The following is a 22,416-nucleotide window of genomic DNA, read 5'->3' as shown; positions in this document are numbered from 1 at the left end:
CTAATTGATGACCATGAAACCATTGTCATAAAAACCCACTGGTTCAGGGAAGGAAATCTGCCATCCTTACCTGGTCTGGCCTACATGTGACTCCAGACCCACAGCAATGTGGTTGACTCTTAACTGTTCCCTCAAGAGCAATTAGGGATGGGCAATAAATGGTGGCACAGTTGGCGATGCCCAATATCAATGGAGCCAAACAGAGTCAGGGCTGTTAGCTGCAGATATCACGTGCACGAGCGTTATATTATGGTTAGACTTTCTAATTGCGGCCTAGCTGGAGACTAGCTGGGAACTTGTTTATAGAAGTAGATGAGGAGAGAATTTGGGTATGGAGTTTGGAGGGTGTTTAAGAGTCAACCTCGGGTAGAATCATATTGGCCCAACAGGTCTGCACCAGCCCTTGGAAAGAGCACCCTACTTAAGCCCACACCTCCACCCTGTCCCCATAACCCAACCTCATCTTTTTGGACACTAAGGGCAATTTATCATGGCCAATCCACCTAACCCGCACATCTTTGGACTGTGGGAGGAAACCGGAGCACCCGGAGGAAACCCACGCACACACGGGGAGGATGTGCAGACTCCGCACAGACAGTGACCCAAGCCAGAATCGAACCTGGGACCCTGCAATTGTGAAGCAACTGTGCTAACAACTCTGCTACCGTGCAGTCCGGGTAGTCACAAGGCCGCTTTCTCTAAGGGACATGAGTGAACTGGATGGGATTTTTTTTAACAGCGCTCAAAAAAAGGTCATCTTTGGACATATTTTCATTTCTGATTTTTTTTTGGGTTCAGATTTCTGCCAAGCTAGGACTCAAACCCCAGCCTCCAGAGCCTTACCCTTGGTCTCTAGATTACTAGTTCGGTGACAATACCACTTAGCCATTCCCTCCCCACAAGGATTGACACTGGGCACGATAGAGAACCGAACGTTCACACAGTGTAGGTGCTGTGCCAGGTGTTGCCAATCGGAATACTATCCCACCAGCGTCACCAATAATGTGGCTCTTTAGAGTCGCCAATATGATACTGAGGCTCTATTTATGATATGAAGTTGTGTCCCAACAGCGTCGCCAATACTGTGGGTGTTTCTATTTCTCTTATTGGACCACAAGGCTTTCCCGTAGATCGGTCAAATGACCACACAACCAGTTAGTCAGTTCAAGTTCAAAGATGGTTTATTTACACACAAGGGTTACTTCGACATACAAGCACAATATACGACAAGTTAAACTACGCCTATCAACTACAATAACCATACTTAACTTCAGGGCGCCCAGCACTGTGCAGATTGATAAAGCCTTTATCTTGATCTCACGTGGTTGGTTTGAAGAAGTGGCTCTGTCTCTGCTGGGCTCATCCGTCAGGTAGCGATTGTTGGTCTTGAATTTAGCTGTCTGGTCGTTATGCTGCAGCTGGGCTGGCACAGGCCGGGTCCAAAGGAGGCCGAACACATGGCTGTGTCCCCCTTTTATCCCTCTCGGGTTTCGCGCTCTTGGGGTGGTCCTTAATCTTGGACCCAATAATTCGACAGGCTTCAATCACTGCCTTCCATTTTGGCCAATAAAGGGGCGGGTGCCTTGGTGGCTGGGAGGGTCCTTAGCAGTCATTGACCTTGGCAGCTGGGCTCTCTGAGTAAAGGGAGTGGCGCCGATCAGTCTGTGTCTGTATCAGTTTCTTCTGTGCAGTCCTATTGTTCTGGGGAAATGGTCCATTAGCATGCAAACAAGCAGGGGTTTCGATCAGGTCCAGCTATCTGCGTTTCAAATACACAGAAACTCTGTATCTGTCTGAGCCCTGGATTGGCCATGATTCCCATGGTCCTTTGCAGGTGGCCATCTCAGCTGGCTACATGGGCATCTGAAACAAACTAAAATTTGCACCATATTTCCTTGACATCATCACGCATGTTACGGAAAGTATTGCTTTTGTTTTACTTTGTATCGAATAAGTGTCTCAAACAATTGCCATTTGCGAACTTTTTGAACTGCACATTGTTTCCAACTAAAATTCTTACATTGATGGGATCTGTTTATCAGTATCTGCCTGTTCTATTTCACCAAGTTCACCATTTTCTCATTCAAAACATAACGCATCTGGGGCGGTATCGCAAAGCAGGGTACACCGCACCAATAGCCTGTTGCAGGCAATGCCCCGTATTGCACTCCATTGGCTTCACTGAAAGTGATTATCAGACACGGCGGTACGGTGGTACTGTGGTTAGCACTGCTGCCTCACCGCGCAAGGGACCCAGGTTCGATTGTGCGGAGTTTGCACATTTTCCCCATGTCTGCGTGGGTTTCCTCCGGATTCCTCCGGGTTCTCCGGTTTCCTCTCATAGTCCAAAGATATGTAGGGTTACGGGAATAGGGTGGGGGAGTGGGCCAAGGTCGAGTGCTCTTGGTAGGGTCGGTGTAGACTTGATGGGCAAAAAGGTATCCTTCCGCACTGTAGGGATCCTATGGATATAAGGGATGCCCCAGAGGCAATGGCGCCTATTTTTTCTATCGCTGGAAATGAATTTCTACAACAACTTTACCTGGCTTGATAATCTTCAACATTTGCTTCCAAGTTGTGTATAGCAGAGAGCTCCATTAGTCTGAGATCAGAGCAACATGGTTTGGGTTTCTGAAGTTGGACACTGGACCTGCAAAAACGATGAATGTAACGCACATCAAAGGTCCTCTCCGGTAAATCTTATCTAAAAATGCCATGTTGTTGGGGCATTAATTTTCAGTTATTTAAATTACAGTTACTGACTAGCATTCAATACTTCACTTCCGCAAAGAATGGTTTTGCAAACGAAACATTGTAGAATAATTTAAGGATGGCATGAATGTGAGCAGGTGTTTTCACAAACAGGTCATTAGGCACAGCTGTGTTGCACTGGTGCGTGGGCCCCATACTAGCCACTTTCCACCCTACTTCACCCAAATTGATCGACCAGATCACCTAATCCTTTCTCTCACATGTACTGATTTAGCTTCATGTTCAATGTGTCTGTGGTGAATATATTATGCCAATAATCCACCATTGTATTTGTATCTGTGCTATGCTGTTGCCCTTGTGGGCTTCTCCTATGGGCCACTGTATGGCATTATCCATAGGGGAACATGTTGGGGCATGAATGGGCTTCGCCCTTGGCTCGTCCCCTTGAAGGGAGGTATAAAGAGCAGACGACCTGTAGGCGGTTCTCAGTATTGGATCAGTCACAGACAGGCACTGTTCCAAGTTGATTAAAGCCACGGTTTACTTCTACTCCTGTCTCGAGTGAATTGATGGTCGTATCAGTATCTGAGGCTATTTGCTTCAAATACTCCTTGCAGTGAAGAGTTCCACATTCTAAACATTCCGAAATAAAGAACTTTGCAGTATCACAGAATTGTTACGGTGCAGAAGGAGGCCATTCGCCCATCGTGTCTGCTCTGGCTCTCCAAACGAGCATTATGACTTGTGTGAAAAAGTTTTTTTCTCACATCACATTTGGTTCTTTTGCAAATCACTTTAAATCTGCGCCCCCTCGATCTTGATCCTTTTATGAGCGGGGACAGTTTCTCTCTCTCGATTCTGTCCAGCCCCGCCTCATAATTTTGAACATCTCTATCAAATCTCTTTGCAGTTCTTCCTGAATTTCTTGTTCGATTTATTAGTAGCAGTCCTATATATTAGGACTGTCCTATATATTAGTGATTATCCTAAATATTAGCAACTATCCTAAATATTAGCAACTATCCTAAACATTAGTGACTGTCCTATATATCAGCAAGTGTCAATAAGACCATAAGACATAGGAGCAGAATTAGGCCACTCGGCCCATCAATTCTGCTCTGCCATTCAATCATGGCAGATATTTTTCTCATCCCCATTCTCCTGCCTTCTCCCCATAACCCCTGACCCCCTTAGTGTCCTATATATTAGTAACTGTCCTATATATATTGGTGACTATCCCATATATTAGTAACTGTCCTATATCTAGGTGACTATCCCGTATATTCGTAACTGTCCGATATATTAGAGACTATCCTATATGTTAATAACTTCTATATGTTTGTGACTATCTACTTTATTAGTAACAATCCTATATATTAGTGATTATCCTATATAAAAGTAACTGTTCTGGATATTAGTGACTATCCTATATATTCATAACTATCTGATACATTTGTGACTATCCTATATATTAGTTACTGTCCTAGATACTAGTAACTATCCTATATATTAGTAACTGTTCTATATGTTTGTGACTATCTACTTTATTTGATTTGATTTGATTTTGAATTGAATTATTGTCACATGTACCGAAGTACAGTAAAAAATATTTTTCTGCGGCCGAGGAACGTACACAGTACGTACATAGTAGATAAAAGAATAATCACCAGAACATCGACAAACAGTGATTGGTTACAGTGCGGAACAAGGGGCCAAACAAAGCAAATACATGAGCAAGAGCAGCATAGGGCATCGTGAATAGTGTTCTTACAGGGAACGGATAAGTCTGAGGGGGAGTCATTGAGGAGTCTTGTAGCTGTGGGGAAGAAGCTGTTCCTATGTCTGGATGTGCGGGTCTTCAGACTTCTGTATCTTCTGCCTGGGTGGGAGGGGTCTCTGATAATGGTGTCTGCCTTCCTGAGGCAGCGGGAGGTGTAGACAGAATCATAAGAACATAAGAATTAGGAGCAGGAGTAGGTCATCTGGCCCCTCGAGCCTGCTCCGCCATTCAATGAGATCATGGCTGATCTTTTGTGGACTCAGCTCCACTTTCCGGCCCGAACACCATAACCCTTAATCCCTTTATTCTTCAAAAAAACTATCTATCATTATCTTAAAAACATTTGAAGAAGGAGCCTCAACTGCTTCACTGGGCAAAGAATTCCATAGATTCACAACCCTTTGGGTGAAGAAGTTCCTCCTAAACTCAGTCCTAAATCTACTTCCCCTTATTTTGAGGCCATGGCCCCTAGTTCTGCTTTCACCCGCCAGTGGAAACAACCTGCCCGCATCTATCCTACCCTTCATAATTTTAAATGTTTCTATAAGATCCCCCCCTCATCCTTCTAAATTCCAACGAGTACAGTCCCAGTCTACTCAACTTCTCCTCATAATCCAACCCCTTCAGCTCTGGGGTTAACCTAGTGAATCTCCTCTGCAGACCCTCCAGCGCCAGTACGTCCTTTCTCAAGTAAGGAGACCAAAACTGAACACAATACTCCAGGTGTGGCCTCACTAACACCTGATACAATTGCAGCATAACCTCCCTGGTCGTAAATTGGGGCAGCAGGGTAGCATGGTGGTTAGCATAAATGCTTCACAGCTCCAGGGTCCCAGGTTCGATTCCCGGCTGGGTCACTGTCTGTGTGGAGTCTGCACGTCCTCCCCCTGTGTGCGTGGGTTTCCTCCGGGTGCTCCGGTTTCCTCCCACAGTCCAAAGATGTGCGGGTTAGGTGGATTGGCCATGCTAAATTGCCCGTAGTGTCCTAATAAAAGTAAGGTTAAGGTGGGGGTTGTTGGGTTACGGGTATAGGGTGGATACGTGGGTTGAGTAGGGTGATCATGGCTCGGCACAACATTGAGGGCCGAAGGGCCTGTTCTGTGCTGTACTGTTCTATGTTCTATGTTCTAAATCAATGGGAGGGTGGCAAGCTTGTGTGATGCGTTGGGCTGAGTTCACCACACTCAGCAGTTTCTTGCGATCTTGGACCGAGCAGTTGCCATACCAGGCTGTGATGCAGCCGGATAGGATGCTCTCTATCGCACATCAGTGGAGGATTGTGAGAGTCGATGCAGAGATGTCGAATTTCATTAGCTTCCGCAGGAAGTATAGAAAAGCATTCGGTCATGATGTTGGTTTGGTGCAGACATGATGGGCCAAATGGCCTTCTTCTTCCCATAACAACTCAATGGTGAGAGTCATAGAGTTTTTACAGCACGGGAAGAGGCCCTTCGGCCCATTGCGTCTGGGCCGGCCATCAAGCACCTATCTATTCTAATCCCATTGTCCAGCCCTTGGCCCGTAGCCTGGTGTGTGCTCTGACGTTTCAAGTGCTCATCTCAATGCTACTTAAATGCTGTGAAGGTTCCCGCTTCTGCCACCCTTTCAGGCCGTGAGCTCCAGATACCCACCACCCTCTGGGTAAAAAAGTGTTTCCTCACATCCCCTCTAAATCTCCTGCCCCCTGGTCACGGACCCCTCCGCTAAGCGTAAAAGTTTCTTCCTGATCACCCTATGTCTCTCAAATGCGTATGTACGGTGTAGGGCAGCACGGTAGCATAGTGGTTAGCACAATCGCTTCACAGCTCCAGGGTCCCAGGTTCAATTCCGGCTTGGGTCACTGTCCGGTCTGCACATCCTCCCCGTGTGTGCGTGGGTTTCCTCCGGGTGCTCCGGTTTCCTCCCACAGTCCAAAGATGTGCAGGTTCTGTGGATTGGCCATGACAAATTGCCCTTAGTGTCCAAAATTGCCCTTAGTGTTGGGTGTGGTTACTGGGTTATGGGGATAGGGTGGAGGTGTTGACCTTGGGTAGGGTGCTCCTTCCAGGAGCCAGTGCAGACTCGATGGGCCGAATAGCCTCCTTCTGCACTGTAAATTCTATGATCTACGATCTATGTCGAGAACACATGTACCCAGCTACAGCCTCAGGACAACCTTTTACAGACCATTTGTCTGTAAACCTTTTACAGACAGCATCGTGTTGTCATGGATGTTTCACACCACTGTGGGGCACTGTTGCACTTCTCGTCAAGCGATGAATAAAATAACACAATTCCTGAATCATGCAATGAAAACCACTTATTGTCACAAGTAGGCTTCAATGAAGTTACTGTGATCTGATGCAAATTAAAGAATATCCAACCATCAGCATCGCTCTCCAGATGCTGACTGGCATATGCTTTTACATGTATTAAAAATAAACGCAATGATGCAAAGCTAAATGTGCTATCGGTCCACATGTTTCGACATTGAAGGATTTGAGAGGTAGGCAATGTTTTTTTTTACTGTCTTGCATTTTAGATATCAAAATGATCATGAGTGGCATTGTGAAGTAGGTAACATGCATTTGTGACAACAAAGAATTGCATTTATATAGCACCCTCACAGCACTAAAATACCCCAAAGCACTTTACAGGATAACGGGCCACGTGAGGCGACGTGAGGGGAAGTGACAACAATCTTGGTGGAAGAGGTAGGTTTAAAGAGGGCATGGAATGAGAAAAGCGTGTGGAGAGGCGACGAGGGTTAAGGAGGGACTGCCCAGGCAACTGCAGACGCCAATGGTGAAACAGTGAAAATCAGGGATGCACGGTAGCATTGTGGATAGCACAATTGCTTCACAGCTCCAGGGTCCCAGGTTCGATTCCGGCTTGGGTCACTGTCTGTGTGGAGTCTGCACATCCATCCCCTTTTGTGCGTGGGTTTCCTCCGGGTGCTCCGGTTTCCTCCCACAGTCCAAAGATGTGCAGGTTAGGTGGATTGGTCATGATACATTGCCTGTAGTGTCCGCAATTGCCCTTAGTGTTGGGTGGGGTTACTGGGTTATGGGGATAAGGTGGAGGTGTTGACCTTGGGTTGGGTGCTCTTTCCAAGAGCCGGTGCAGACTCGATGGGCCGAATGGCCTCCTTCTGCACTGTAAATTCTATGAAAAAGGAGCCCGAATTCTAGAGGTGCGGACATCACCAGGGGTGTTGGACTGGAGGAGATTACGGAGATAGCGAGGAGTGGGACCGTGTAGGGATTTGAAGTCAAGGGTGATAATTTCAAAATTTCTTAACCACCCACAAAATACATTTTTTTTGGGGGGGGGGGAGGGTGTAGAATAAGAGGGGGTGGGGGGTGGGAGTACCAAACAGGATGTCAGCAAACCTGAGATGACTGACGTAGAAACACACATTTTGATCTCGACGTAGAAACAATGGAGGAGAATTCCTCTTGCCACTTTGTGTCAGTCACATCGGAATCATAAACAGAATTTGTTCGGAGGTTTCGACAATTTGTGTAGGAATTGCTGATTTGGGAACTGTTCTGTTCATTAACTTGTAGAATGCTCAAGCCTAGACATTGGCAATCAGTATATCCACTTACCACGCTGCTATCGCAATGCCCAAGATTATATTATATTATGCCCGATATTATTTTCATCACATTCAGCACGCACATCCTGCCAATGTTATTGGATTGGCCATGAACTGCCTTAAATTACCTGAAATGTTGATAGCTTACCCTTATGGTGATATGCATCACTGTAAATACACAAGGGGGGGGCGGTACTCTCCGTTCACGATAAAAATCCGGATGGCCATCGTGAAATCGGCCGAGGTTCACGACAGCCTCGGGGCCCGCTCCCCGCACCTAATTCACCCCCACCCGGGGGGCTAGGAGCGGGCCTCCGTCTTTCCCGGCCGCGACTTCGTCACGCCAGAAATGACGCGCAAAACGCCGGTTCCAACCTGCGCATGCGCGGATGACTTCATCGCGCAGACGGCGCGAATCGCGCATGCGCGGTGGTCGTCTTTCTCCTCAGCCGCCCGGCAAGATGTTGCGGCTTGATCTTGCCGGGCGACGGAGGGGAAAGAGTGCGTCCGTTTTGGACGCTGGCCCGACGCTCGGTGGGCACCGATCGCGGGCCTGTCCCCTCCCGAGCACAGTCGTGGTGCTCCCGTGCCAATCGGGCCCCTAGATGCCCCAAACGGGCATCTGCCACCCATTTCACGAATGCAGCAACCAGGTGTGGTTGCTGCCGTGGTGAAACGGGCGTGAAGGGCCGGCCGCTCGGCCCATCGGGCTCGGAGATTTTTCCGAGCCGGGGGGGGGGGGGGGGGGGGGGAGAATCGCTGGGGGCGCCAGGGGGACGTAAAAAATGTCGGCAGGCCCTCCCGCGATACTCCCACGCCGTGTGGGGAACGGAGAATTCCGCCCGGGGTTAATGTAAATACACTATGACTAAGGAAACACTAGAGGGAGCACCGGGGACCATGACATGCAGACATACAGCTAATGAACACACAGAATAGGACACGACCAATAGGCAGTCAAGACACCCAGAGGTGACACTACCACAAGGGGGCACTGCACAACCCATATAAAAGGCCAGGGCACACATGCTCTGTCTCTTTCCACAGGCGACACTGAGAGAGTAGGACAGGGGCAGATCAGAAGCACCACACCCACCACGTGGCTTAGAGCAGACTGGTTAGTTAGACTGAGTAACTATAGCAAGATTAGCAGGAAAGTCGAACTCACAGAGAACTGTGCTAATGGTTCAATAAATCACATTGAACTTACTTCAACGTCTGGAGTATCTTTTGGTCAAAGCTGCATCGAGTTGCAGCCTGTGTTATCCCAGAGTACATAACACATCAACCATCATAGGGTAAAACTTCCCTTAACCCCCTGTCTAAATTGCCCTCCTTAGCAGGAAGTTTCACTGTGACGATACCTTGCTGAGGCACTCGGCATTCAAATACATGGATTGGGTTTAAGAGCAGCACGGTAGCATAGTAGTTAGCACAGTTGCTTCACAGCTCCAGGGTCCCAGGTTCAATTCTTGGCTTGGGTTACTGTCTGTGCGGAATCTGCACTTTCTCCCCGTGTCTGCGTGGGTTTCCTCCGGTTTCCTCCCACAGTCCAAAGATGTGTAGGTTAGGTGGATTGGCCATGCTAAATTGCCCTTAGTGTCCAAAAAGGTTAGGTGGGGTTTACTGGGTACGGGGATAGGGTGGGGGCATGGGCTTAAATAGGGTGCTCTTTCCAAGTGCAGGTGCAGGCTCGATGGGCTGAATGGCCTCCTTCTGCACTGTAAATTTTATGATTTGTCGTCACTTATTCTCTCTGCTGGAAAAGGAGGTATGTCCAAATGTTTTTGAGTAAACAAAAGGATGGGGGGGGGAGGAGTCAATAGCTCCCTGATGCATTCGCCATGGCAACATCTTGACCAATCCGAGATGGCTGACCAACAAACCTCCTGCAGCGTAAATAGGCATTCACTTTGAAATTGGGCATTCTTGTATCTGCCCTGATCAGTGCAAGATGAAAAGCTTCAACAGCATGACTCTTTTATTCTCTTTTATACGAGTGGAAATTGTTTCTTATTGCAGATGGATCAAAAACCAGGAGATGCAGATTTAACACAATTGGCAAAACAACCGGATGCAACATGAGGGGAAAAAAAACATTCATGCAGCAAGCTGTTGTGATTGGAATGTGCTGCTTGAAAGGGCGATGGAAACAGATCCAATTAAAAAAAAACATTTGAATTTTGATAAATATCTGAAGGGGAAGGATTTGAAGGGTTGTGAGGAAAGAGAAGAGGACGGTTACGCCAAAGTAACAGCGCAGACATGATTGGGCGAGTGACCTCCGTTTGGTCTGGAAGGTTCCAAGCCTCAATAATGGGCAACATTATGTTTGGTGAAATCGAATGGGAATATGCTTAGGACGTTTTGTACAAATGATAAAATGTTCAGGATCATAAAGCCATAGAATTCTGACAGAGCAGAAGGAGGCCATTCGGTCCATCGAGTTTGCAACGACCCTCTGAAAGAGAACCCGACCGAGGTCCACTCCCCTAAGTTATCTCCGTAACCCCACTTAATCTGCACATCCCTGGACACCAAAAGGGCAATTTAGCATGGTCAATCCACCTAACCTGCACATCTTTGGACTGCGGGAAGAAACGGGAGCGCCCGGAGGAAACCCAAACAGACACGGGGAGAAAATGCACACAGTCACCCGAGGCCAGAATTGGAGAGTGCTAACCACTGAGCCACATACCACCCCACTTATTTTAGTCGTCACCTCCATGTCTCTGACCCTCAACATGGATTCACCAGGATGTAACCTGGGTTGGAGCGTTTCAGCTAGGAGGAGAGGCTGGTCAGGCTTGGGTTGTTTGCCTTAGAGCAGAGAAGGCTGAGGGGGGGAACCTGATCGAGGTGTGGAAAATTATGAAGGACATGGATAGGGTGGACAGGAAGGGGCTTTTTCCCTTACTGGAGGGGTCAATAACCAGGGGGCATAGATTTAAGGCGAGGGGCAGGAGGCTCAGAGAGGATTTGAGGAAAATCTTTTTCACCCAGATGGTGGTGGGAATCTAGAGCTCACGGATGGTGAAGGCGGGAACCCTCACAACATTTAAGAAGCATTTAGATGAGCACTTGAAACGCCAGAGCTTACAAGGCTACAGAACAACTGATGGAAAATAATAATAATCTTTATTGTCACAAGCAGGCTGACATTAACACTGCAATGAAGTTACTGTGAAAAGCCCCTAGTTGCCACATTCCGGTGCCTGTTCGGGTACACAGAGGGAGAATTCAGAATGTCCGATTCACCTAACAGCACGTCTTTCTCGCTGCCGGAGGAGGTGGTGGAAGCAGGGACGATAGTGACATTTAAGGGGCATCTTAACAAATACATGAATAGGATGGGAATAGAGGGATACGGATCCAGGAAGTGTAGAAGATTGTAGTTCAATCGGGCAGCATTGTCGGCACGGGCTTGGAGGGCCGAAGGGCCTGTTCCTGTGCTGTACTTTTCTTTGTTCTTTCGGGATTTGTAGGAAGAAACCGGAACACCCAGAGTAAACCCACGCAGACACGGGGAGGATGTGCAGACTTCACACAGACGCTGACCCAAGCTGGGAATCGAACCTGGGACCCTGGAGCTGTGAAGCAACAGTGCTAACCACTGTGCTACCGGGCAGTTAGGTGCTTGATGGCTGGCACAGACAGGATGGGCCAACGGGCCTCTGACTGTGCTGGAATGCTCGATGACTTTATGGTTCATCTGTACATGACTCAGTCTGCAAACCAAAGTGGAATCCAAATTCCTGACAAAAAGCAGAGTCTGCCAGACATTCCAGAGAGGCTGAGCAATCATCGGGCTCTCCTGGCTCCTCATGCATTGACATCAGGGACGCAGTACTGGGAGGGGTGGAATGGAGTGGGACCCAATGTGTGGTGATATGCATCTCTGTATATACACAAGGGGTTCATGTAAATACACTACAACTAAGTAACCACTAGAGGGAGCACCGGAGACGTCATGACATGCAGACAAACAGCTAATGAACACATAGAATAGGACACAACCAATGAGTAGTCAAGACACACAGAGGTGGCACTACCACAAGGGGGAAACCCATATATAAGGACAGGGCACACATGCTCTGTCTCTTTCCACAGGCGACACTAGAGAGGACAGGGGCAGATCAGAAGCATCACACACACCACGTGGCTTAGAGCAGAATGGTTAGTTAGACTGAGTTACTATAGCAAGATTAGCAGGAGAGTCGAACTCATAGAGAACTGTGCTAATGGTTCAATAAATCACATTGAACTTACTTCAAAGTCTGGAGTATTTTTTGGTCAAAGCTGCATCAAGTTGCAGCCTGTGTTATCCAAGAATACATAACACATCAGAATGGACCATTGGAGTGATCAGGGAAGCAATCAGGAGGAAAAGGTTTGCAATCGTTGAAGTCCATTAATGAATATGGATGGTAACTGGAGAAGCAGGATCGCAGAATATTTGCTAAATTCAGGAGTCTGACAGGCCCCTCGAATGCTTACCTGGAGAATCTGAAGTTACTGGAAAGCTGCAACATGACTGGTTTAACTTGACTGTGAAGATAGTCCTGCTTCGTTTTATCACGGCGAAGACATGTGCTACATCTACAGATATCAGTTCAATGAAGAACTTTAACCCATTTGTTTTTCTGCAGGCATGATAAAGGTGGCCACTCAGGAACTATAGATTGTAGCACAAAGTGAAGGTAACACCCAAAGCAATAACCAGTTCTTGATCTTTAACTGTGTAATGGGAGAGGTGTTTTCAGAACCCCAAAATGTATCACGGAGTTCAACCAACCCCCACCTTTAATGGATTGTTGCTTTTGAAGCACACGGCTTGTTCCCCTAGTGCAGTATTACAATTATGTCACGTGGTTTTTAAAACAGAACAGTGTTTATTCCATGAACTTAAATTAACCTTTTAAATAAACATTGGATCTCTTAACACCCCTGACTGCAAAGATGACCCCGGAAATAATACACTACCCAATCTTGCAAACTGTTCCTTTACACATCCAAAAGACTTAACAAACCCTTCAAACAGAAGCACATTAGATTCATATTCAAAACTGAGACCTTTTTACAATTCTAATTTCACCAAAGGATTAAGCGATAGTCCTTCATGGCAGAGATCACCAGCAATGCAGCTCACAGCCGCACCCAAGTTTTCTTCAAACTGAAACTAAAACTCCCAAAAAGCAGAAGTGAGCTCAGCTCCCCCACCCTGTGACATCACTTCAGTAATATGGCCAGCTTCATTTCTTAAAGGTACATTTCTTAAACATCCTATTTTTAATGGGTCTCTCACATAACGACTGTACTTTATTCAATAAGCAATAATCGCGCCTCGGTTACATCTCATCGGCTACGATACTGCCACTGCGCAAAGCTACGACTGTACTTTATTAATGCACGACTTATACAGTAGTGCTTTACATTTTACGGAGAGGTTACAGTGCAGGAAGAGGCCATTCAGCCCGCCTTTGTGCTTCACACAAACCTCCTCCTATCCCTCTTCATCCAACTCAGTGATGGGCAACCTAGGCTAGTGAGTGGGCCACAGGAGTGGGCCTCCTCCATCCTCGGTGGGCCCCCAAGATTGAAATTCTGCATTTTCCCTAGCCATGACCCCATGAATAAAAATTAAAAACATTTAACAGAGGCCAAAAAATTCGCAATGAGTTATAGCCATTCATGCTTTCACCAACTTCAAATGGTAAACAAAAAGATGTATGCTCTGATTGGACACAGAGGGAGCGTACAGTTCTCACAGTCAATATTGTGTGCAATCACCTCACACCCCACCACGTGCCCTTGCTTTACGTGTAAATCACTTTAGTCCATGCCGGTAGGGGGAAAAAAGCTGCATGGTCAAAAACCAACCAAATCTGGCAACCCTGCGTGTGCTTAACGGTCAACATAATGGCTTTTGGGCCGCACTCAGTACCCACATGGGGCCCACGGACCGCACGGTGCCCACCACTGATCTAACCCCATCAACACATCCTTCTACTGCTTTCACCATCATGTGCTTCGCTAGCTTCTCCTTAAAAGACATTCGCTTCGACTTTTTCACGAGGTAACAAGTTCTACATTCTCATCACCAAATTTATTAATAACTACGCCAAGCTGCCGGTTTTGTTTCAAACAATGCTCGGCAGTTTTCATAGAATCCCTACAGTGCAGGGGGCCATTCGGCCCATGCACCAACCCTTTAAAAGACCACACTACCTCGGCCCAATCCCCCCGCCTTTTTCATGCATCCCCACCCTGAGGGGCAATTTAGCATGGTCAAAGCACCGAACTCGCACACTTTTGGGCTGTAGGAGGAAACTGTAGGAGCACTGGGAGGAAACCCACGCAGACATGTACAGAACGTGCAGACTCCACACAGGCAGTCACCTGAGGTCGGAACAGAACGCGGGTCCCTGGCACTGGGACACATAGTGGTAACCACTGTGCTGCCCCAACTTTCTGACAGTCACCCTAACTGGCGCATTCTCCATGGGAAAGGCTCCACTAATCAGCGATTTCAGCCAATCAGCACTCTCTTCTCATACAGAATAAATTGTTGTTTCCCCATACATGGGTATTCTTGCGAAGCGTCCTGATGAGTGCAAGATAAAAAACTTTGGCATGTGTTTCTGAACAATACTCAAGTTCTGTTCGTGACTATGTTATATTTATGGCCCCCTCCCCAAAGTTTTGCGCTGTCTCACAATTGGAAAATTATTCTCTGTGTTGATCCTGTCAATAGATAGTGGATATGGAGAGCCTGTTCCCCCTCGGAAATCAAGGGATCAAGAACAAGAGGGCACAGATTTCGTCCGCCGTAAATCAGGTTTCCACGATTTTTATTCTGCGGGTTCAAAGGACGTTGGCTGTGAGTCAGGTCTGTCCTGGAAACTAGCTGTGCCCCAGAATCAAATTAATCACCACGGGGTAAGAAATAGGAATCTTCTCAGATAAACAGCTCAATATAGTACCTTTACCGCACTTCCTAAGCAGCATTGATTGTTCCCCCCCTAACCCCCCGGAAAGAGAATTTTTAAACACTTTGACCCCTGAATGGTCTTAGTTCAGGCTGCCACAGTGACATTTCTAAGTTGTTAGATGCCGCCCTGTGCACCCCCTTACCTCCAAAGTGTTTAGAAAAGACCGAGGCACAGCCCCTCAGCAGGGGGTAAACAGGAAAGCTGACCTGCGGCAGGGTGACGAACAGGGGAGGCAGTAGCCAGTCGGACATTTGGAGTACTCGTCCAGTATCCATTGGTTAGAATAGTTACAGGTGATTGACACTGGGTAAGCTACCATGCCTCAAATAATGGTTCATACATTGGTGCATGGACTGAGTTGCTGGTGAGGTGGCAATGCTTGTTGGGCAGCTGCCTTCTTCAATGGAAGGTGGGCCAGAGGAGGAGGCGGATCGAGGGAAGACTAGAGAGAAGACTGCTGTCGTCACAAGCTGTTATGGATCATGGACCTCTATCTAATTAGTTCATGTATCATGGGCTGCAAGGTCAATTTGGCAGTCTATGTTCTCCTGCCAGGGATCGTCTGATTTGCGCTCGCGCTGTCCGTCCCTTGCCATGCATATTCACGGATGGTGGGGATTGTGAGGGACTCCCCCATGAATCCCGCTGTCGGGCAGCCATTTTGAGGGACTCCCCCATGAATCCCGCTGTCGGGCAGCCATTTTGAGGGACTCCCCCATGAATCCCGCTATCGGGCAGCCATTTTGAGCAGTTGGCCCAATAGTGAGGTCCGACAGCTGACCCCCCCCCCTCCATGGCATTAGGAAAGTCCCCCCCCCCCCCCCACCATGATGGTGACCAGACAGCCCCCAATAAGAGAGACCCCTTTAAATAAGAGACCCCCACCAGTAACCTCCATGAGACACCCCCCCCCCAAGAGGCCCTGGCCAGATGCCCCCCCATAAGAGACCCCACCCCCATAAGAGACCTGACCAGAGTCCCCCACCCATTACTAATATCTCCCCATTACAGAGGCCCCAGCCTGGAAGCTCGAAAGCAGTCCAGATAGAGACAGTGGAAAATATCACTGCTTTAACTCACCTGGTGCAGTACAGCTGCTGGCTCAGACAGAGGAAGCAGCAGCTGTAAACTCCTAAACCACACCAGCTGGGTTTAAGCCCCCTCAGATCTTTGATCTGCCAGGCTTTCATTCGCATCAGTCGGAATTGGCTTTACTAGGCCGTGATTGACAGTTTATACACAGCCACCTGTCTGGATTATTTATTTTCACTGCCCTTCACGCTTCAGCTGTGAAACTAACAGCCAATGTTTATGAATAGCTGGCTGACTGACAGCTCTTGGACCACACAAAAGGCAGTCAAGTGCTCTGGTCTTTTTCTCTGCAGAAAGCACTAATTGCTTTCTCAGCAATGATGGGTCTATGGTTGGGGTCTCGCTTATCGATGGTCTCTAATTGCGGGGGAGGGTTCCCGTGGAGGGGATCTCTCTTCTGGAGGGGGGGGGGGGGCTTTGGTGGGGTTCTCTGATGAGTGGGGGCGTCTGTCTTATGGGGGTCTCTGGTGGGGGGTGGGGTGCAATCCAATGGACTTTTAGGGGCAACTCATTTAAAGCATTATCCCTTTGCCCCACCCCGCCAGGTCCTCGCTGGGCAATACCAGCTCCAATTCCCGCCCACCTGAATCCTGGCCCAGAAGACCGGAGAATTACAGAGGTGTGGAGAATCTGGTGCCCAGCCAGTTAGTAATAATAATCGCTCATTGACATGCATAGGCGTCAATGAAGTTACCGTGAAAAGCCCCTAGTCGCCACATTCCGGCGCCTGTTCGGGGAGGCTGGTACGGGAATCGAACCCGCACGGTTGCCTTGTTCTGCATTACAAGCCAGCTATTCAGCCCACTGTGCTAAACCAGCACCTAGTAAGCTGCTAATGGGTTAATTTGACCTATTTGCATCCTCCTGCTGGCACGGGAGGTGAACCGTGATGCATGCGCCAGCAAAGGGGGGGGGGGGGGGGGGGGGGGAGCAGCATCGGAGACTGCTCCCATCCCGTTTTCTGGAAAGACATTGGATTTTCCACCGCATCAGGAACTCCGCTACTGGCTGCGGCGGCAGAGAGTCCAGCCCCTTATCAAAATTTGTGTGTCTTAAAAAAAAAACTTTTTCAACCATCTTCAAATTACTTCTGGCTAGTTGACTGCCTCTTCAGGTACCTGTGGCCCCCAAATCTGGGGAATCTTAGATTGGTGACTTTGTGCCAAACCAATGAACCGCCAACCAGGATGAGGGCAAGGGCAGGTTCAATGGGTCAACGGCCCCTCCAGCACAGATTGATAATCCTTAAGGTTACATATCCAGGTGGAGAGATTAAGGTGGATCTGCACCTCCGCAGGGGCTGGTGTTCACACGAAGCATTAAAACGATCGATAGGGCAGTACTGCAAATAAAGGTGCATTTGTACGGTATGAATATGTTGTGAAAATAATAAATGCGTGGCAGGCTCAGCTTGATACAGTTTAAGGTTGTTCACCGGGCTCACATGACAGTGGCCCGGATGAGCAGATTCTTTGTGGTGGAGGCCAGGTGCGCAAAATGTACGGGAGGACCAGCGAACCATGTCCACGTTTTGGACATGTCCAAATCTTAGGTGATTCTGGCAGGGGGTTTGCGGACGTCATGTCCACGGTGTTAAAAACAAGGGTGGTGCTGAGTTCAGAGGTGGCGATTTTCGGAGTGTCAGAAGACCCGGGAATCCAGGAGAGAGGTTGACGTTCTGGCCTTTGCTTCCATGGTAGCCCGGAGACAGACACTATTAGCTTGGAGGGACTCAAAGCCCCTGAAGTCGGAGACCTGGCTATCTACATGGCTAGCTTTCTCTGTCTGGAGAAAATCAAGTTCACCTTGAGGGGGGTCACTGTTAGGGTTCACCCGGACGTGGCAACCATTTGTCGACTTCTTCGCGGAAAATAATCGTCAGCAGACCCAGGGGGGGGGGGGGGGGGGGGGGGGGGTGAAGTAATTTAGATTAGAGGAGGGGTCAATAAGGGTGAGACCTGTACAAAAGGTAAATAGCTTTTGCACTATGTTTATGGTTTCATGTATATCGTTTATTTTGTTGTTACTATACCGAAAATACCTCAATAAAATGTTTATTAAAAAAAATAAATGCACACTAAAAGTAGAAGATTAATCAGATTGAATTTTTAATCAGAAATGAACAGAGGGACTACCACTAAACAGGATAGTGTGGTTAGTGAGGCCCGTGCACATGATAAGTCATCGCACCACCAACATTGTCCAATGTCCTCAACGTCCTATATTGCTCGGCAGGTGACTGGAGCAGCAACATCACCACCACCACGTGTCCGGCAATGGGATGAGTGACCAGACCCCAGTGTTTTGCTGCGGGTCAAGGCCTGGCCGGCTGAGGAAATGATGAGACCCGCTCAAGCTTTTCAAACCTCAAGACGGACCGCGGATAGGAAGCAGGAATTATACCAGGTTGCTGAGTGCAGGGGGAAAGCAGGGAGCGGGGGAAAGAGAGCGATAGACTTCAAAAGAAAGGGAAAAAGACAAAAGCGGCAGGCACGTTGAGGACCAAAACAAACAAACAAAAAACCACCGGGCTCAAGAGCATGCCCGTCTCTGGCAGCCACTGCGCCCGCGTCCTTCCCTTCGGCCAAGCGCTCAGGGTTTTTTTTCCGGTACCATCTCACTCAGCCATTTCAAGTAAGGTGGGTTTCCCTGGTCGATGGGCAGACTGATAACTTCCGCCACCTCGTAAGGGTGAACTGATCTAAGAGAAGAAAGGAGGCGAAGGAGAGAGAATGGTCACTAACACGTTATCATTAAACAGCTTCTAGGCCCAGCAAACACAGGAATGGGAGGAGGCCATTCGGCCCGCTGGAGCCTCTTCTATCCGTCAATGAGATTGTGGCTGATCTGTGACTTCATTTCCTTTCCCCACCTTCCATCACATTTCTCCGCTGATGGGCAACAAATGCTGGCCAAACCGTGAAAGAATAAAAAAAAGTCCCCTCACCCCCCCGCCCCAAAATCCTCAAGATTTCCAGCACCCTTTGACCTTGATTGCAAGAAGTGCGTGGAATATAACAGTTGCATTGGAAACAGCAGAGAAGGCCCGACTAGGATGATTTCTATGATGAAGGGGGTTTGTCTTTTGAGGATAGATTTTGAAGGTTGGGCCTATACTCGTTGTAGTTTAGAAGAATGGGAATTGAAGCAGAGGATGCACGGGCAGCATGGTAGCATGGTGGTTAGCGCAAATGCTTCACAGCTCCAGGGTCGCAGGTTCAAATCCCGGCTTGAGTCACCGTCTGTGCGGAGTTTGCACGTTCCCCCCGCGTGTGCGTGGGCTTCCTCCGGGTGCTCCGGTTTCCTCCCACGGTCCAAAGATGTGCAGGTCAGGTGGATTGGCCATGCTAAATTGCCCTGAGGGTCCAAATTGCCCTTAGTGTGGGGTGGGGTTACTGGGTTATGGGGATTGGGTATGGGCTTGGGTAGGGTGCTCTTTCCAAGAGCCAGTGCAGACTCGATGGGCCGAATGGCCTCCTTCTGCACTGTAAATTCTATGATGTTGAGGGGGCTTGATAGGGTGGATATTCCCTGCCCCTCGCCTGCAACATGGTGGAAATCCAGAACTGGGGGCACCGTTTAAAAGTGAGGCCTCTCCCATCCAGGAGGAGATGAGGAGGAATTTCTTCTCTCTCAGGGCTGTTCACCTTTGCAACCCTCGTCCCCAGAGAGCAATGGGAGCTGAGTCAATGAGCGTACACAAGGCTGGGTTCGGCAGAGTTTTGATCCACAAGGGAATCAAGGGTCATGGGGGAGTGGGGTTAAGGCCAAAATCAGGCCAGCCACAATCATATTGAATGGCGGAGCAAGTTTAGGGCCGAATGGTGCACTCCTGCTCCTCTTCCTTATGGTGTTATGATCTTTGTGCAAAGGAGTGCTTAATGTGTGTCCTGGCCTGAATTTTAACACTATGACCTTGTTCTGAACTCCTCCACTGGAGGAAATTGCTTCTATCTCCCCTAACAAGTCCTTTAATCATCTTAAAAAGCTTGGGGGAGATGGTGGCACAGTGGCATTACAGTTGGATAGTAATCCAGAGGCCCAGCCCAATACTCTGGGGACATTCAATTAATAAAATCTGGAATTAAAAGTCAGTTTCAGTAATGGTGACCATAAAACCTCCCCCATCTGGACGGCGACTGTCCTTTAGGGAAGGGAACCTGCCAACCTTTCCCCGGGAGCGCAGATCCACCACAAAGCAGTTGATGCTTAGCTGCCCTCCGAAATAGCCCAGCAAGCCATCAGGTCCAAGGGCAATTAGGGATGGGAAATCAACTCATGGGAGTTTGGCAGGACGGACATACCCCACAGCAGCTTCTCCACCCCCAGAGGAAGCGCCAGGGTGGCCTTTGCAGGCACGTGCTGCATGGACCGACCCGCTCCGCTCTATTCTGGGCATCTCCGTGCCAGCTAAAGGGTTCAACGGTGACCACCCGATACAGGTTTGTGGCAAACTGAGGTGCCACCTCCCCCACTTACCGCACATACTCCGCTAAAACGCCAACCGTGGTACTTCGTGTTTTAATCATCTGTTTGAAAGACAAATAGAGGAACTGTTATAAAAACATATTTGCAGGCTTTGCCGGATTTTAATCTGTAAATTACCGGCCCCGACCCGGCGTTTTAACTCTCTTGCTTCTCGCGGTCATGGGGATCAAGGCCCAATTCAGAAACTAGAGCCTATCTCTCTAGGTTGACACTTCCAGTGTGACATTGAGGGACTGCTCCACTGTGCGAGGTGGCAGATGGATGCTAAAGCGAGACTAACCCATTGGAAAGAGTAGAAGGCATCTTCCCCCGTGACCTGGCCCATTAGCTGGCCGACATCGCATTGCTGACTGGGAAACGTTACCACGTGCCGACTGGCTTACGGGTGTAGGCCGTGTGTTGGCAGTCCGCATCACTCTTCTTCAGAGCTCACATGGACCCGAAACGCAAACTCTGTTTCTCTCCCCACAGGTGCTGCCAGGTGCTCCGAGGCTTTCCAGCATTTTCCGCCTCGATTTCAGATTTCCAGCATCCGTGATTCGATCGGTGGCATTAGAATCAGATTCATAGATCACAGTGTAGAAGGAGGCCGTTTGGCCCATCGAGTCTGCATCGACCCTCCGAAAGAGCACCCTACCGTGGCCCACCACCCCCCCCCCCCCCCCCCTTACCCCCTCCCACCCCACCTAACCTGCACATCTTTGGACTGTGGGAGGAAACCGGAGCACCCGGAGGAAACCCACGCACACACGGGGAGAACGTGCAGACTCCGCATAGACAGTGACCTAAGGCCGGAATTGAACCCGGGTCCCTGGTGCCACTATGGTGCTGCCCCTTCGCCGACAAACATGCTTCAGGTTTCAGACTCACTCCAGTCCCTGAGCACCCCCCCCCCCCCCTCCCCCCCCCCCAAAAAAGCTGACACTTAAGTGCAGTGCTGTGGGGGTACTGCACTATTGAAAGTGCTGTCTTTTCAGGAGACATTGAAAATAAATGGTCGCTCGGTTGGATGTGAAAGAAGCAACAACGCTATTATGAAGAGCAATGGATTGAGTTCTCCCCAGCCAGCATTGCTCCTCAATCAACATTGTAAAAATAGATTATCTCGTCGTTAGAGTAAGAGAGAGGCCTTTTGGCCCACGTTGTCTGTGCCGACCATCAAGCACCGCTCTACTCTAATCAGACTTGCCAGCAGTTGGTCCGTAGCCTTGTGTAAGCTCAAGTTTCAAGAGCTCATCTAAATGCTTCTTAAATGTTGTGAGGGTTCCCGCCTCCACCGTCCTTTCAGGCCGTGAGCTCCAGATTCCCATCATCCTCTGGGTGAAAGAGTGTTTCCTCAAATCCCCTTTAAATCTCATGCCTCCACCTTAAATCGGTGCCCCCTGGTTACTGACCACTCAACTAAGGGGAATAATTTCTTCTCATCTACCTTATTTATGTCCCTAATAATTTTGTCCTCCTCAGCCTTCGCTGCTCTGAGGAAAACAACGGCGGCCTAACCAGCCTCTCTCCACGGCTGAAACGCTCCAGCCCAGGCAGCATCCTGGTGAATCTCCTCTGCAGTCTCTCCAAGTGCAATCACATCCTTCCTATAGTGTGGTTTCCAGAACTGCACACAGTGCTCTAGCTGTGGCCTAACCAGCATTCTATACAGCTCCATCATAACCTCCCTGCTCTTACGTTATATTGCTTGTGGAGCTCTTTCGGAGGGTAGGTGCAGACTCAATGGGCCGAATGGCCTCTTTCTGCACTGTAGGGAGTCTATGAACTGA

The 22,416-nt window shown here is 48.7% G+C and overlaps 1 protein-coding gene and 1 pseudogene across 1 annotated transcript in view; both read right to left on the bottom strand.

The window, feature by feature from the left end:
* Positions 1-13,330: 13,330 nt before the first annotated feature.
* Positions 13,331-13,460, bottom strand: LOC119976883 (annotated as a pseudogene).
* A 4,780-nt stretch (positions 13,461-18,240) lies between these two features.
* Positions 18,241-22,416, bottom strand: part of LOC119976149 (protein CutA homolog) — a 35,645-nt gene continuing 31,469 nt past the window's right edge. Inside the window, exons 6-7 of the mRNA XM_038816354.1 lie at positions 20,636-20,685; positions 18,241-18,857 (exon numbers count right to left, since the gene is read on the bottom strand). Coding sequence (XP_038672282.1) covers positions 18,749-18,857; positions 20,636-20,685 — 159 coding nt within the window. The 3' untranslated portion in view covers positions 18,241-18,748. The remainder of the gene's footprint in view (positions 18,858-20,635; positions 20,686-22,416) is intronic.

The sequence above is a fragment of the Scyliorhinus canicula genome, chromosome 13, assembly GCF_902713615.1.
Source record: "Scyliorhinus canicula chromosome 13, sScyCan1.1, whole genome shotgun sequence".
NCBI lineage: Eukaryota > Metazoa > Chordata > Chondrichthyes > Carcharhiniformes > Scyliorhinidae > Scyliorhinus > Scyliorhinus canicula.
The sequence above is the reverse complement of the archived record's forward strand: the minus strand, read 5'-3'. Positions and strand labels throughout refer to the sequence as shown.